Below are 13,559 nucleotides of genomic sequence, written 5' to 3' on the forward strand. Positions count from 1 at the left end.
TGGGAGTATTGTGATGGAATTTATACAAGGGGAAGTCAGAAATGAAGTGGTGGTCGTAGGTGTGGTGATATGGTATTTTGGTAGTGAGAGGTGATATATTGTTGTAATGATTAGTGTTTGAAATCTTGTTAATTGTATTAGTATTGATGTTAGCAATATCAGTAGTGGTGGCATTAGTATTAGTATCATCTATGGTATTGTTAACTGCATTAATATAATTATTAGTAATATTGTTTTTCTTTTTACAAAAAAAATACTAATTTGCATTGCTTCACAAATTAGTTTTGATATTATTATCAATATGGGTGGTAACGAATGATGGATTATTTCGTTCTAAGTTTTCAAGACTATCTGTCGTAGTAATGGTAGGCTAATGATTCACTGCATAGATGCATCCGACTTTACCTCAAAAATACAATTGGTGCCCTTCATTCAACATTGTTGGCCAATTGAGATCCTCAACTATGGTTTCTAAATTCACATGTTGATTGCAATTGTCTTTAAAGGCAAACAAAACCAAATAGAGATAATAATCCTTGCTCTATAAATTCCATTTCTTCGTAAAATCTTAGTGTAATGGGACAGAAATCATTCTACATTGAGTTAAAGAGGTATTGCAACTTCAACAGACTAGACATGACTATGTTGGCAATACAAACTTGGAGGCATAAAAATAGTCTAAGTTTGGTACAATTGTGATAAGTGGAACTTTAAGTAAAGTTTCATTAGTAGAGCCCAAGTAGACAATAAGGGGAACATTTGGTCATTGATCAGTGGTCCACTTACAAGAAATGTGACATTAAATCATTTGAAAATAAGGCAAAAGTCCACTAAAGAAAATAATCTATGTCTGGACAACCAAGGTCTTAACCCATGTACAAAAACCATCGGTTAAAACTCAAAACTCACATTTTCCGTGTATGCCGTCCAAGCTGTATAATATCTTGAATCAGGCCAAATTTTGATCAGTCGATCACACTCTTCGAGTCCAAACTGTGCATCCAAATTATAATAGAAAAAGCAATATGTATGAACACAGGATGTTTAGCAAATCTAAGAACAAAGAAGCGCACGTACCCAGTTTCAGTGATTTCAGAACATACACCCCATGAATGGAAGAGGAAAAACAACACCGTAACAATTTTTTATGGCTCTTTGATCATCAAGACATCAAGTACAGTAAGTTTGTGTATATCATCATTCCCCTCCGAGGGAATAGGAAATGAAAAAATAATCCGTAAGAAAAACTATGCACATGATTTGTGTGCATGTCCTCTTATTGTATGCAAGTGCTTAGCACCGCAGAAGAAAGAAGAAAAACCAAAGAATTTTCCTTTTACCTCTCTAAACCAGTAGTAAGAGAGTACATAAGGATATATTCTGTTTTGGTTTTTTACTTCTAAAAATGTGAAACTTTTGCTTGAATATGACAACAATGCAAATTCAACCACAGCATCATTGATGTCATGTCAAGCATGAAGCCTCGTGAAAAATTGTGTTAGTGTTAGCTTTTTCTTGGGTAGATACTAATTCTTTTCTTCTAAGGAATGTACAAGCATCAATCCAATCCACCTAGACGTCTAATATTCATTGCGATATCCTCCATCTCTGATCACAATCTCTTGGTGAGGAATAATTGTTTGTAATGATAGCGGAGAGATCTTGCCAGTATTTTTGGTAAGGCAATGTCAACCCATTGTTATTGGGCTCAAATTCTTTTGGAAATATTCCGAACTCACCCGTGGTTCCTTCTTGCAGTATCATCACATCTGTTTCCAAGCTTGTTAACACAGACATTAATATGGGACCTCTGAGCCCGGTTACCATAATAGCCATCTGACAATTCACTCTCTTGAGGATAAGGAAAGTTCGGTCTAAAATTATCATCCATATCAGAATAATTACGATGAAGATAGTTTTTGTGATGGAAAACCTTTGGCTTAAAGGACGGGTTACTCCTTGGCGCAAGCCTGGTAATGGCCCCACCATGAATACAATAGTGAAATTTTCCTTTCCGATCATAACTACACATTTTTGGCTTCCGATGTACATGAAAACCACCGTTGATTCCTCTCTGGTTATCTGTATTATGGGTTAATGCATCTATAATGTTACTGGATCCAGACTCACTTTGGTAAGCATAATTGCCTACCAATCCACCATCAGAACAATCATTCTCTGAACCAGGGCAGCTATCATGTCTAGACAAGCCTGTATCTCCAGGGGAGTCTCTATATTTTCCATCCCTTGATAACTCATTCTTCCCATGATCAGATATTTCTGTAACATGACAGTTTCCAGGATTCACTTCAGAAGGATGGAAAGTGGCATCATTAAAATGATGAGAAATTCTTTCACAAGGCCAGTAATGAATCCCCTTATGAGCATCATTCCTTGGACTAGACATTCTCTCTGCTTCGTTCTCCAGTGAAAAACTATCGCAATCTTTTGAATATTTTCCACTTTCTACATGTTCCTCCCTTAATTCTCCTTCTTCCAATAAGCTCTCGGGTAATACATCAGATTCTTTGCAACGATGGTCTGATCCTATCTCATGACTCAGTATTAAATCATTCTCAAAGCAAGGATTATCATCCTCAAGAATAGACTTGCCGCCATCAAAATGCAAGACGCTTAGCTTACCCTGATTGGAATTCATAATTGCATTACCAATGCCTTCTGGATCATAGTTCTCTGAATCTTTGCAAATAACAACAATATTATCCTGTTTACCCGTCTCTGGTCTGGGTTGCTGTTCACGATTCCTGTGAAGATGAATGACAAATCCTTTCTTTTGTTCGCTAACATCAATCTTCTGTGTCCTGTTGTCATTTCCTAAAGGTTTCTGCCAATACCCTGTTGCCTCTTCTTTGTTCTGCTCTGTCACACTTTCATAATTGTTGGTAGATACAGGACCTTCATCTTTAAGAGGATATGAATGACTAGTTGTAGTTATGTTAGATTCAACTTTAGATGAATCCTTCATAGATTTAGAATGTTGATCCATACTACCCTGTGCTTGAGCATCCTCTAATTCAGTTGTGGCAGTAACTAAAGGTCTTACTGGGCCCTTCACCTTCAAACGGCTTATTTTCAGTTTCTGGGTTGTAGTTGAGACTTTGACATTATCTACAGAACTACCTTCCTGCGATTCCAATGTAGACGATATACTCCCAGATTCGATAGTTGTAACTTTAAGAGGGATTATCTTTTCCATAACACTGTCTGAGTTCTGGTTTGGAAAGGTTTGTGATGCTTCTGCTGTTACTTTTTCCTTAGTATTTCTCAGATACTCTCTAAACATATAATTTGAATGACCCTTCTCTTCTTGCACTGAGATCTCAGCACCAATTACCTTTGCCTTAACACAAGTTGACATATATTTTGCTTCTTCCTAGGAATGACACTATAAATCAGAAAATGTCCAAACTAAGGTGCATCCATAAACATTCTTTCAAATATCAAATACCTCCAATATATTCTTAGTTGTTTTCCGTATTAGTCTCTCCAGTTTTTTGGCATTTTCTGCTGTCAATAGTTGCTTCAAACACTCACAGCCCTAGAAAAGTTTAAAAAAACACTTCTATCAGTATCTGTTTTCCATTGATTAATCAACCACAATAAAAAGAATCTCCAGACTTAGTGACAGTATACTTTTACAGACAAAGCCTCAACAATTTTTCCAGCAAAATTCACATGTCTGATTTTCAATGTAATACCCCGCTTCCTAGCATCACGTTGCCACTGGTGAATCACCTACAACAAGAATCCCAAAGAAAGTAAATGTTTCAGAATAAGAAGAGCTAAAGTTTTCATTCACAGAAAGACGGTGAAAATATAGGAAATCTAATCTTGAAAATCCTTCTTACCTCAGAGTTTGGACGCTCGGCATCAAGATCAAGTTCTTTAATAACATCATTCAATGGAATTTGGCACTCTTTCTTCAGAGAAGCAACTCGATTTCGAACTTCATAATCCTGTTTATATTGTTGATCAACAGGTTCCTTTTTCTTTTGAGTAACCTATTTTATGTTCCAAGTAACAGGCTTAGCCAAAATAGCAAACAAGTGACAAACATTGGTCTCAGAGATAAACCAGATGATGGAGGAATTTTCGTACCACAGATTTTTCCGGAGTAAGTCCTTGTTCATCAATTTGGAACTTCTTCCTGGTAAGAGGCAAAACCCTCCTACGCTTCACCATAAAAGCTTCAGAATCTGATTCATCTTCATCTTCACCTTGTTTACAATTAGAAGAGGGTTCCAGTTGAGGGATCCTATTTCCAATTAGAGCTTGTGTTTGGATTGAGGCACACTTCTCCATTTGCATTTCACTATCTTTCTCACACCTATCTACTGCAAATGAGTCAGTGATAAGAGGACCTTTCAACACTTCTACCATTATTTCATCATCTGTTTCATAACTCTGTGCTGCTGCTTCAAGTTCATCCCAACCATCTCTTACAATTACCATGCGCCCATCCTTACACAAACAGCTATTAAAAATTTTATCTGTTTAAACAAACAGAAGTATTATCATTATTCAGTTTCTTTATATATCGGCCAAACATTTATTATTGATCATTCTAATAAATAATACCATGATTGAGACAAGTAGGCTCAGGACAACATTTGCAAAGCGTATAAGAAATGTAGCAAATATGTTTGCATAGGCCACAAAGCACAGAAGTAGAACTTGAAGTTGTTGTCTTAGCTCCTCTTTCATTGAGCGAGGATTTAACTTTTCGATGAAACCTCATTAGGTCCACAAATGCCACTATCACACACTTTTTTTGTTCATAATCCAAACCTTCGATGGCTACGCCCTCCTTCTGGAATATGATCATGGCTTCCTTACAAAGAAGTTCTTCATGTGGAAGCAATGGAACACGGTTAAGAAATTCATAGCGGAGGCATGCTGCCGCTCCAAATGGAAACCAATCTCTCATTGCAAAGTTCACAGCCTCACCACAATTGAATCCTGTATAGTGAATGCAAAACAGGTTTCACAAATCAAAAATAAAGGAAACTTGGGTTTTGTTGGAAATAATATGAGGGTATTTCAGAGTATTTCCATACAGTTTAGACAATTCTTAATTGAGATGCAGCTGCATAAAACCCTATCCCGAAGACAATGAAATTTTGTTGTTTCCCACAATGACCCTGGACAACCTTTGGAATATCAAAGCTATTTTGGGATTTCAACAATGTTCTCTCTTTCAAGAACTAACCAGGAGTATTTGGGGAAATAAAGAAACCTCATGGATGTTTCAGAAATTTTCCCTAGCTTTTATATTATTTTCATTGTGATAAGCATACCATGACTGAATCCTGCATGATAGGCCCGAGGAAAAGTTATGACGAAATCTCCCGGGTTTTGTACAGCTCGGAATACAGGCACACCATGCTCTAAAAGAAGCTTTGGAGTAAACATAGTTGTCTTTCCTAGCAAAAAATCCAATTCTGCACCTTTCCCAACTTCTTTTAGCATTTCTGGATTATAAACATATTTTTGCACAACTTCCTCAAAGTCTAAGGCAGCGTCTCCTGGAACACCATACCATGTCTTTGGAGCCCCACAGTGGTGGTAGTTAAGACTGAAAATAGAAAAAGGAAACAATATTATTGAATGAATCTTTGCATGAATTTAGTAGATGCTCAAGCCCATCAATTTTTCTCAGAACAAATTATATCAACCATCATTTCCATAAAAGATAATTTGAGAAACTAATGACATTTCTGCTTTCATACACAACCTTATTTCAGACCTACTGTAAGATTGGGTGTGAAATCTTACAAATATTATTCTGGTAACACTCAATTTTACACATGTTAAAGTGTACTACTACATACGGTGAGAATGCATCCTTCTTCAGAAATAAATATATGGGTTAGATTGATATTTTTTTTAACTGGGAGTATGTAAATCTACATACGACAAATCATAAATACAGAGCAGAAAAATATTAAGGGCAAACTACCTGTACAAGTAATGATCTTCAATGTGCCATGCAAACATACTGAAAAGCATTCCAATGTACAGCATGGGTTCTGTTACACCCTGGCAACATTTACAAACAGATTTTAAATTTAGAAGTACAAGGATCAAAATCAATCTCCTAAATTTCTCAACCTAAGTAGAAGAAAAAGTGTGGCATTTACCGGTATTATGTTTTCCAATAAACGAAGAGTAGATTTAGACAACCTAGAAATCCCCTATTTGCAAAAAGAGAACAGTAATAAACAAAAGAGAACAGTAAAGATATCTGACGTGAGTCTGAAAATAACAAATATAAACAGACCTTCAAATTCCAGTCACTCTGCCCCAAAGGATCTGTACTTGATTTTGAGAAAGCACTACCTTCAACATCACATGCATACTCCACTGTTTGTGTCTTTCCAGAAGCTAGCTCCTTCCAAAATTCTGTTTCAACGAACCTTGCAGGAAGGCCTCCCATGCTCGAAAATTTTCGAGCAAATAACTTGTTCGCAACTTTTTCATATTCAGCCAAGGAATAATTTCTATAACACCGTAAATGATGTGGGTTATAGAACTAGATAATTTTACTTGGTAAATGTCTTTTCATGTTAATATACGGCAGAAACTCCGGAATACCTCTGAGTTTTTCTTTATTTCCCAAAATGCAGTGCAGCTCAATTTTCACGCTTGGTCAACCCCCAGACAACTCAGGGGTATTTCAGAGTTTTTCCTTTAATATATAAATAAACCCTTTCAGAGAGAACTCTTCTGAAGGACATTTCCCACTACATGAAACAATTTTCTACTTACCTTCCGCTCATAAAAAATATGTTCTTGTCATCCTTGTCCCAATTGGAGAGCCTCATTGGTTGTACCCTAGTAGTGAATTTGAATCCTGATTTCTCCTTTGATAAAACAATCCCAGCTGGTACAGATGCAATCACTGGAGAAACGATTTTGCACATGCCTGCAAGGACCAAAATCAAAAAAGATAATATAAACAAGGGCACCAGCAGCACAAAGGATAACAATCCCTAACAACAAAAATATGTAAAAGACTAACCATATTTTGAGGCTTTGGGAGCAATTTTCTGAATATAGTCTATAGGATCTTTGAATTCTTCCTTAGTCGGATAATATACAGGGCATGTTTCAATATCATCAATCCAATCTGTCTGTCCAGCACCATGCCTATCAACCTTCATATTCAGTGCCCCATCTTTTGCACCCCACATATCCTGAAGATTGCTTGTTTTATCATCTCGTTGCCAAACTGCCTTGCGAGAATCTCTTTGTCTTAATGCATCACCACCACTCCGAGCTGAAGATATAGATATGTTTCCTTTATCTACATTCATCTCAATCTTCACATCCAGTTCATTTCTATCCTGGGGATTTCTCAAACATAGGTTCCTGGGCACCTGATACAGTGGCATTAAAATCTTCAGTAATGAAAGGAAACAATAATTAATTATCAAGATTTGGCAGATTGTCAACATAGAAATATTAAATAAACTAAGGCAACACGCAGCCTCGATGTAATATTGGCTTTTCAACATCCTAACCTTACTCTTATTCAATGCCTATAGAGGCCTTTTCCATGATTTCTCGTGATAAATCTTTAATTTCTAGGTGCATATCCTATATCTTGCTGCATGGTTGCCTGGTATAGATAGCATACATTGCAAGCCATAAAAGCAGATGAAAAATACAACCTTCCTAAACTGGAATAAAATTATTTAGACCCAGTGATCTCTAACAGTCACAACATTTGCTATCACCAACCACAATTGTGCAGCAAATAACCTGCAAACTTCAACGCAATAATACTACGATTTATAAGATCAGTGTTTCAGGGTACATATTCCTTTCTTTTAATAACATTTAACAGATTTAAAGGACACATTTTCCCTAATTTTAAAAAGCTATTCAGCAGGAAAACAAAAAGGTGAGGCCACAGTTACCAAACTTGAGCACAGAGCCTTGACAATTAAGGTTAAGTATAGATGTTTAGTGGTACGAATCACCTAAATTTATATCAACGAAACAATAGTTCAGGTACAATAAAAAATATTCCTAAAACTTTCAATGTGATTATCATATTATCTTGCTGTTTCTCGACTCTTCATGTCATGTAAGGATTATTCCATCAAATGAATTTTTTCTCTAATTTGAGGCACATATTCCCTACCCTACATTTCAATCTGTTTCATAAAGGTAGAAAGAAAGTACCAAATCTCTCTGGACATATTATCTTGCAGTTTTTCGACTCTTTATGTAAGGATAATTCCATCAAATGAATTTTTTCCTCTAATTTGAGGCACATATTCCCTACATTTCAAGCTGTTTAACAAAGGTAGAAAGAAAGGACAAAATCTCTCTGGACTTCGTGACATTTCCGCAGAAAAAATACATGATGTCAAAGCATATGTGTAATATGAACATTTTAAACTTTAACAATCGTCAGATTTCTGCCAGAAAATATTCCTCGACTCCTGCAGCAAAGATTTGATTTCTGTTATATCGTGTTCTCTTGCCATATGGACTCCCTTAACATTTAAGGGATGACGGAGACAGATATCCCTAAATTTCAACAGGTCTTATGGTAAAACTTCCTGTTATCTTGAAAAATACTTAATTCTCAGAGTTATCATATACATAATGCGCACATTACACGCGATTTTAGAAGACACAAGAATACACGATGTCATTAAAATCTGTTTGTAAGGCACATGTCCTCATCAAAGACGAAGTAAAACTTTAAATTTCTCATGTTACTATTGAAAATATATTATTTCTTTCACTGTTTCCATTCCCTAACATTTCGATCTACTTAAAAAAGAATGGACAAATGAATGTCTACTCATCACGAATTCAAGATATCTTACCTCTTTAAAATCTACTAAAAAGAAAAATATAAGCCTTCAAACAAGAATGCAGGTAGTGAAAAGGATCAAAACGGAAGATACAGTGGAAGAAAGAAGTGCATTTTTCACACACTTACTAGTTATGGGCAGTGGAAGAAAAAGGTCAAGTACACGAGGAAGAGGAAGAGGAAGAGGAAGATTATAATGACGATAAGGAAGATTCTCCTGTTGAAGAAGAAAGATGAGGCACGTTCCTCCTGTTGAAGAAGAGAATAAGGATGAGGAAATATTATCTTCCTGTTGAAGACAAACGATGATTCCGTTGAAAAATAATGAAGTAGCAAGATGGCATCCCTATTGATGAAGAAATAACGATAGCTGTAGTCGAAAGGGAAGATAATCCTTCTGTTTACAAAGAGATGAGTAGAAAGGTATTTATCCTGTTGAAGAAAGAACAAGACCAATGATCCTCTAATTGAAGAAGAGAAATGCAAAAAGGCAGTTTTCCTGTGAAGGAGATAGATATCTAAAGATTAACACGGAAGTTGGAGACAGATGGTTTCTTGGTAAACGAAAATGGAAAGATGGATCTTCTCGTTCAAGATGTGAATACGAAGAGAAGGATGCTCCTTTCCTGTTGATGAAGAAGAAAGAAGCAGAAAAATGCTCCTCTCCTGTTAGTGACGAAGACATAAGAAGAAAGGGGGGTGCCCCTTCAATTAAAGAAGAAAATTTATTCTTTCCCGCTGAGGAAGGAGAAAGGGAGGAAGGCGACCATCTCTCCTGGCTGAAGAAGCAGAATTTATCTTCTCCCGTTGAAGAAGAAGGGAAGGAAGGACGGTGATCATCTCTTCTGACTGAAGAGAATTGATCATATTCTGTTTATGAAGAAGAAGGAGGAGGAGGAGGAAGGAAGGCAGGTGACCATCTCTTCTGGCTGAAGAAAATTGATCATATTCTGTTCATGAAGAAGAAGAAGGAAGGAAGGCAGGTGACCATCACTTCTGTCTGAAGAAAATTGATCATATTCTGTTGATGAAGAAGAAGAAGAAGGAAGGAAGGAAGGAAGGTGACCAACTCTTCTTGCTGAACTGGAAGAAAGAAATCAATCAAAAGCCTAAGAGGCCATTAAATCCCTGTGAAGGAAGGAAGGAAGGAAGGAAGGCCACTGCCTGCAGAAGGAAACCCCGGATGTGAATCTGCGGCCATCTGTTAAGAGGAAGACCTGTGTTCGGAGGAAGAGACGATAGATCAGAGAAGAAGAAGAAGAAGCATCTGCATTGCAGAGAGAGATATGGAAGGAGGGGAGCTTCTTACTTCCCTGCGTCTGCAGAAAAAAGCAGAAGAAGAAGCAGAAGCAGCAGAAGCAGAAGGAAAAGAAAGAAGAAGAAGACAGAAGAAGACAGAAGTGAAGGAAAAGGAAGGAGTGTCCGCGTTCACACCTGCCCGCCCAAAAGCGCGCCTGGCCATCTGCTCTGCGCGCGTTCACACATGTCCGCCCAACTTGTGCGCTGGCCCGTGTGCGTTCACACCTGTCCATATCCATGTCCATCCAACGGCCATCGTGACACCGGTCGCCTGGCGCCAAATCCTAATCTACGGCGCACACAACTCTCCAAACCCCCATTTCTTTTCTTTTTTTTCTCTTATTCGGTCTTCTAATTGACCCGCACGTGTCAGTTTTAGCCTAGCCCCCTCTCGTTTCATATTATTCTAATTGACTTGCACGTGTCGGTTTAGCGCCTCCCCAAAATGTCCGCGTTCACACCTTGATGGCCGGCCCCTGAAACGTGTGGGCCAAATTTTACGTGAATTTTTGGCCCTTTCTCTCGTGGCCTCCCCCAGCTTGGGCTAATGCAAAAATGCTGGTTTCTTTCTTTTCTTGTGACCTCTCACCTACCTACTATACACACACACACATCACATACATACCTAATCTCTCTCTCTCTCTCTCTCTCTCTCTCTCTCTCTCTCTCTCTCTCTCTCTCTCGCTCTCATTGTCACCTTCATGGTTTACATTGTCCTTGAGAACCCGAGCAAGCTCAATCCATAAGAGCTCTCTCTCTCCCTATCGCTATCGGCTTCGTGGTTTATATTGTCCTTGAGAACCCGAGCAAGCTCAATCCAAGGCCCATAGCCTCAGGCCCCATATGTATACATAGATATTACGGCTCTTGAAAACTCTCTCGTTGACATCCACAAGAAACCACATGCAATGAAAGGGCCATGATCATGGCAACGATCGAACTCTAGTTCTCTTGAGATTTGATGGCTTTGACAATGCAATGCAAGCCACGATCCCAACAAACAAAGAGCCACAATTTTCTTTTACAAACTTGAATTTGAGACCATAAAGATTATGCATTCAACCCCTACCTTTCGCATTGGGATATCATAAAGTATTGTCACACATATTGAAGGTTTGAACCTAGCCAAGTATATGGACTACTTCAAACATGGCTTATAAGTAGGAAATGACACTAGTGTGTGTGTGTGTGTGTGTTCCCTCTACAGTTGGAACTCATGAGAACGCATCGTGGAGCATAGGGGTTAGTCTTTGTCGATACCTAAGTTATCAATAGGCCAAGTTCCGTCCTAGATTTGAGACGTTCTCTTTTCATTTTTGCATAGTTGCAAGCTAGTAGGCTATAAGCACGAAGTCTTGGATTCAAATCTTTACTTCCACGTATCTTTGTTGCATTGTACAGTGTATATCACCTTTCCTAAATTGTATGCCGCATTGGTGTGTGGAACTCACAACTTTCACAATCCCTTCGTCTCTTCTTGACCCCCCCTATATTGAAAAGACAGAAGGTGGAGCAAAGATGACTCTGAAGAGTATTACTCCATACTTAGCTTAACATAGTTGAAGTGTAATGCATCAAATCACTAAGTGCTCATGTTAAGATCATAGAATAGGAAATGTGCTCTTATTGGAAATTTCCCTTACTACATCATGCCACGTGCTTTGATTCTAATACTTCCCTATCTATTTCATTGTTTTTTTAAACTTGTGATGCTTGTTGACGTGCTTGCGGCTATCTTATCTCAACTACCTTTGACTTTAATTTTATATGATTCATTGTCTCTTAGCTTTGTACTTCTTAAATACTATTCCTTACATTGGCCTCTCGTGAATGTGATGATATGGCTTAATACGATTATACTATACTTCATATCAAGCGATGTGCCTTACCACACATATCACATTGAAGTCCTTGTGATTGATATGCGCAAACTAATGGATATGCTCCCCTATGAGTGACTTGGGGTTGCATGCACCAACTTTAATGCATGTTTATTCCATTCTATGTTGAATTAGTTTCTCTACTTAGTTGTTGAGATTGTTTTATGCGTTCTTTGAGAGTCGGTTCCTCTAACACTCTCACCACATTGACGATTGACCATTTTGATTGATGAGTTGCTTATGGACATGGCAACAAGGCATCTTGTGCCAAAGCAAAGAAATTTAAGCCAAACATAAGTTTAGACAACCCCATGAAGTCCATTTAATGAATTGTTTCTTATAAACTATTTATGTTACATTGTCCAATTTATTTGATCTAAATGTTATAAAAACAAGTTTTTACAGATTTACATTAGGGTATCCAAGGACATTAAATTTTACGAAAGGACACACATCCACAAGCATGCCCCCTTCATGCATACTGCAAGGGAAACTAAGAGAACTTGTAAAATCAAGTTTGAGGAAGGGGTCTAATGTTAAAAAAACTTCATGTCATTAGCATGTTCAATAGAAAAGCTCTTCATATTATCACATAGAGATATTGTTGACACTCACATTTTTCTATTAGAAATGCCATTTCCCAAAATTCAAGGGATGAACCACACATTATGACATTGTGCTCTGTCTGACGGGTTTCAAATTGTCTTACAATTTAATGCCTTTTGCACTTTCACTTTCCAGAACTCAAGGGTTGAAAGTGATGCAAATAGTGCCAGAGATTCTAAAAAAATGGCTTTGCAATCCCACTTTCCACAACTCAAGGGTTGAAAATGATAGCATTATCTTATCAAACACAAATGGTAATACACACACACACACAAATATATTGTTCATTGTTGTCCAAGCGGTTGGGATCTTGATTTATTGGTGACATTTATTGTCCCACCAAAGTTTTTTTTAGGGGGACGGGGAGACCTCGTTGCAGAGGATCAATATTCACCTCACATTATTATGGGATGACCTGAATATTTATCCATTCAAATTAAGGCTCTTTTCATCCAACATACCTTCATGAACCAACTGTTAACATCATCCCAACACACACGCCCACACTTATTTTGTTTTGTTCTTATAGTCTAGTACAATACATAAAAATAAATTTTATAATGAAGCACAATACTTACACCTTTCTACACATTATGATATATCTAGTGTAAGACTATTCAAGCTGAAAATACTCTATGTGATTGTTTCCAATATCATAAGTCTTTGATATTCTCATTAACTCCAACGATATGAGTGATGATACAACATATCAATAGATATATTTTTAAAGTCCATGGGTGATCAATGGCAATCTATGTGACAAGGCCAAGCCCATGGCGAGAGAGAGGTGGGTGCCCAAATAGTTGGATTGTTATGTCACAACATTGGGCATCATTAATTTGGATAATTTCCTCATCCTTTCCATGGGTTTTTATCTTAAGGTGTTAGAGTTGTACCCCTATCGTCATCGCCATGTTATA

At 37.5% G+C, this 13,559-nt stretch overlaps 1 protein-coding gene and 1 long non-coding RNA gene across 3 annotated transcripts; one reads left to right on the forward strand and one right to left on the reverse strand.

The window, feature by feature from the left end:
• Positions 1-1,113: 1,113 nt before the first annotated feature.
• On the reverse strand, positions 1,114-7,430 carry LOC147859326 (uncharacterized). Of its 2 annotated transcripts, none has more exons than XM_087325375.1 (12): positions 7,043-7,430; positions 6,790-6,946; positions 6,302-6,521; positions 6,162-6,215; positions 5,981-6,060; positions 5,319-5,596; positions 4,600-4,980; positions 4,120-4,511; positions 3,870-4,022; positions 3,655-3,756; positions 3,470-3,559; positions 1,114-3,361 (listed from the first exon to the last, which is right to left on the reverse strand). In XM_087325375.1, the coding sequence occupies exons 1-12, from the start codon at positions 7,413-7,415 to the stop codon at positions 1,736-1,738; spliced, it is 3,906 nt and encodes a 1,301-aa protein (XP_087181501.1). In that variant the 5' UTR covers positions 7,416-7,430; the 3' UTR covers positions 1,114-1,735. The 2 variants fall into 2 exon arrangements, with proteins under 2 accessions (XP_087181501.1, XP_087181500.1); XM_087325374.1 differs by having other exon boundaries at positions 1,114-3,394.
• A 611-nt stretch (positions 7,431-8,041) lies between these two features.
• On the forward strand, positions 8,042-8,372 carry LOC147859327 (uncharacterized). The gene is made up of 2 exons (XR_015530327.1): positions 8,042-8,113; positions 8,262-8,372. It is a non-coding gene; the product is annotated as an uncharacterized LOC147859327 (long non-coding RNA).
• Positions 8,373-13,559: the final 5,187 nt, after the last annotated feature.

This window comes from Azolla caroliniana, unplaced genomic scaffold (assembly GCF_043228905.1).
Source record: "Azolla caroliniana isolate FFs.n. ecotype wild unplaced genomic scaffold, voAzoCaro1.0.p SCAF_10, whole genome shotgun sequence".
NCBI classification, from domain to species: Eukaryota; Viridiplantae; Streptophyta; class Polypodiopsida; order Salviniales; family Salviniaceae; genus Azolla; species Azolla caroliniana.

Coding starts and splice junctions, on each gene's coding strand:
- LOC147859326 (XM_087325374.1), bottom strand. CDS start 7,415: ATGCCACTGTATCAGGTGCCCAGGAACCTATGTTTGAGAAATCCCCAG. Junction 6,216..6,301: donor AGAGTGACTGGAATTTGAAG/GTCTGTTTATAT, acceptor TTTTGCAAATAG/GGGATTTCTAGGTTGTCTAA. Junction 5,597..5,980: donor GAAGATCATTACTTGTACAG/GTAGTTTGCCCT, acceptor TTCTATTTTCAG/TCTTAACTACCACCACTGTG.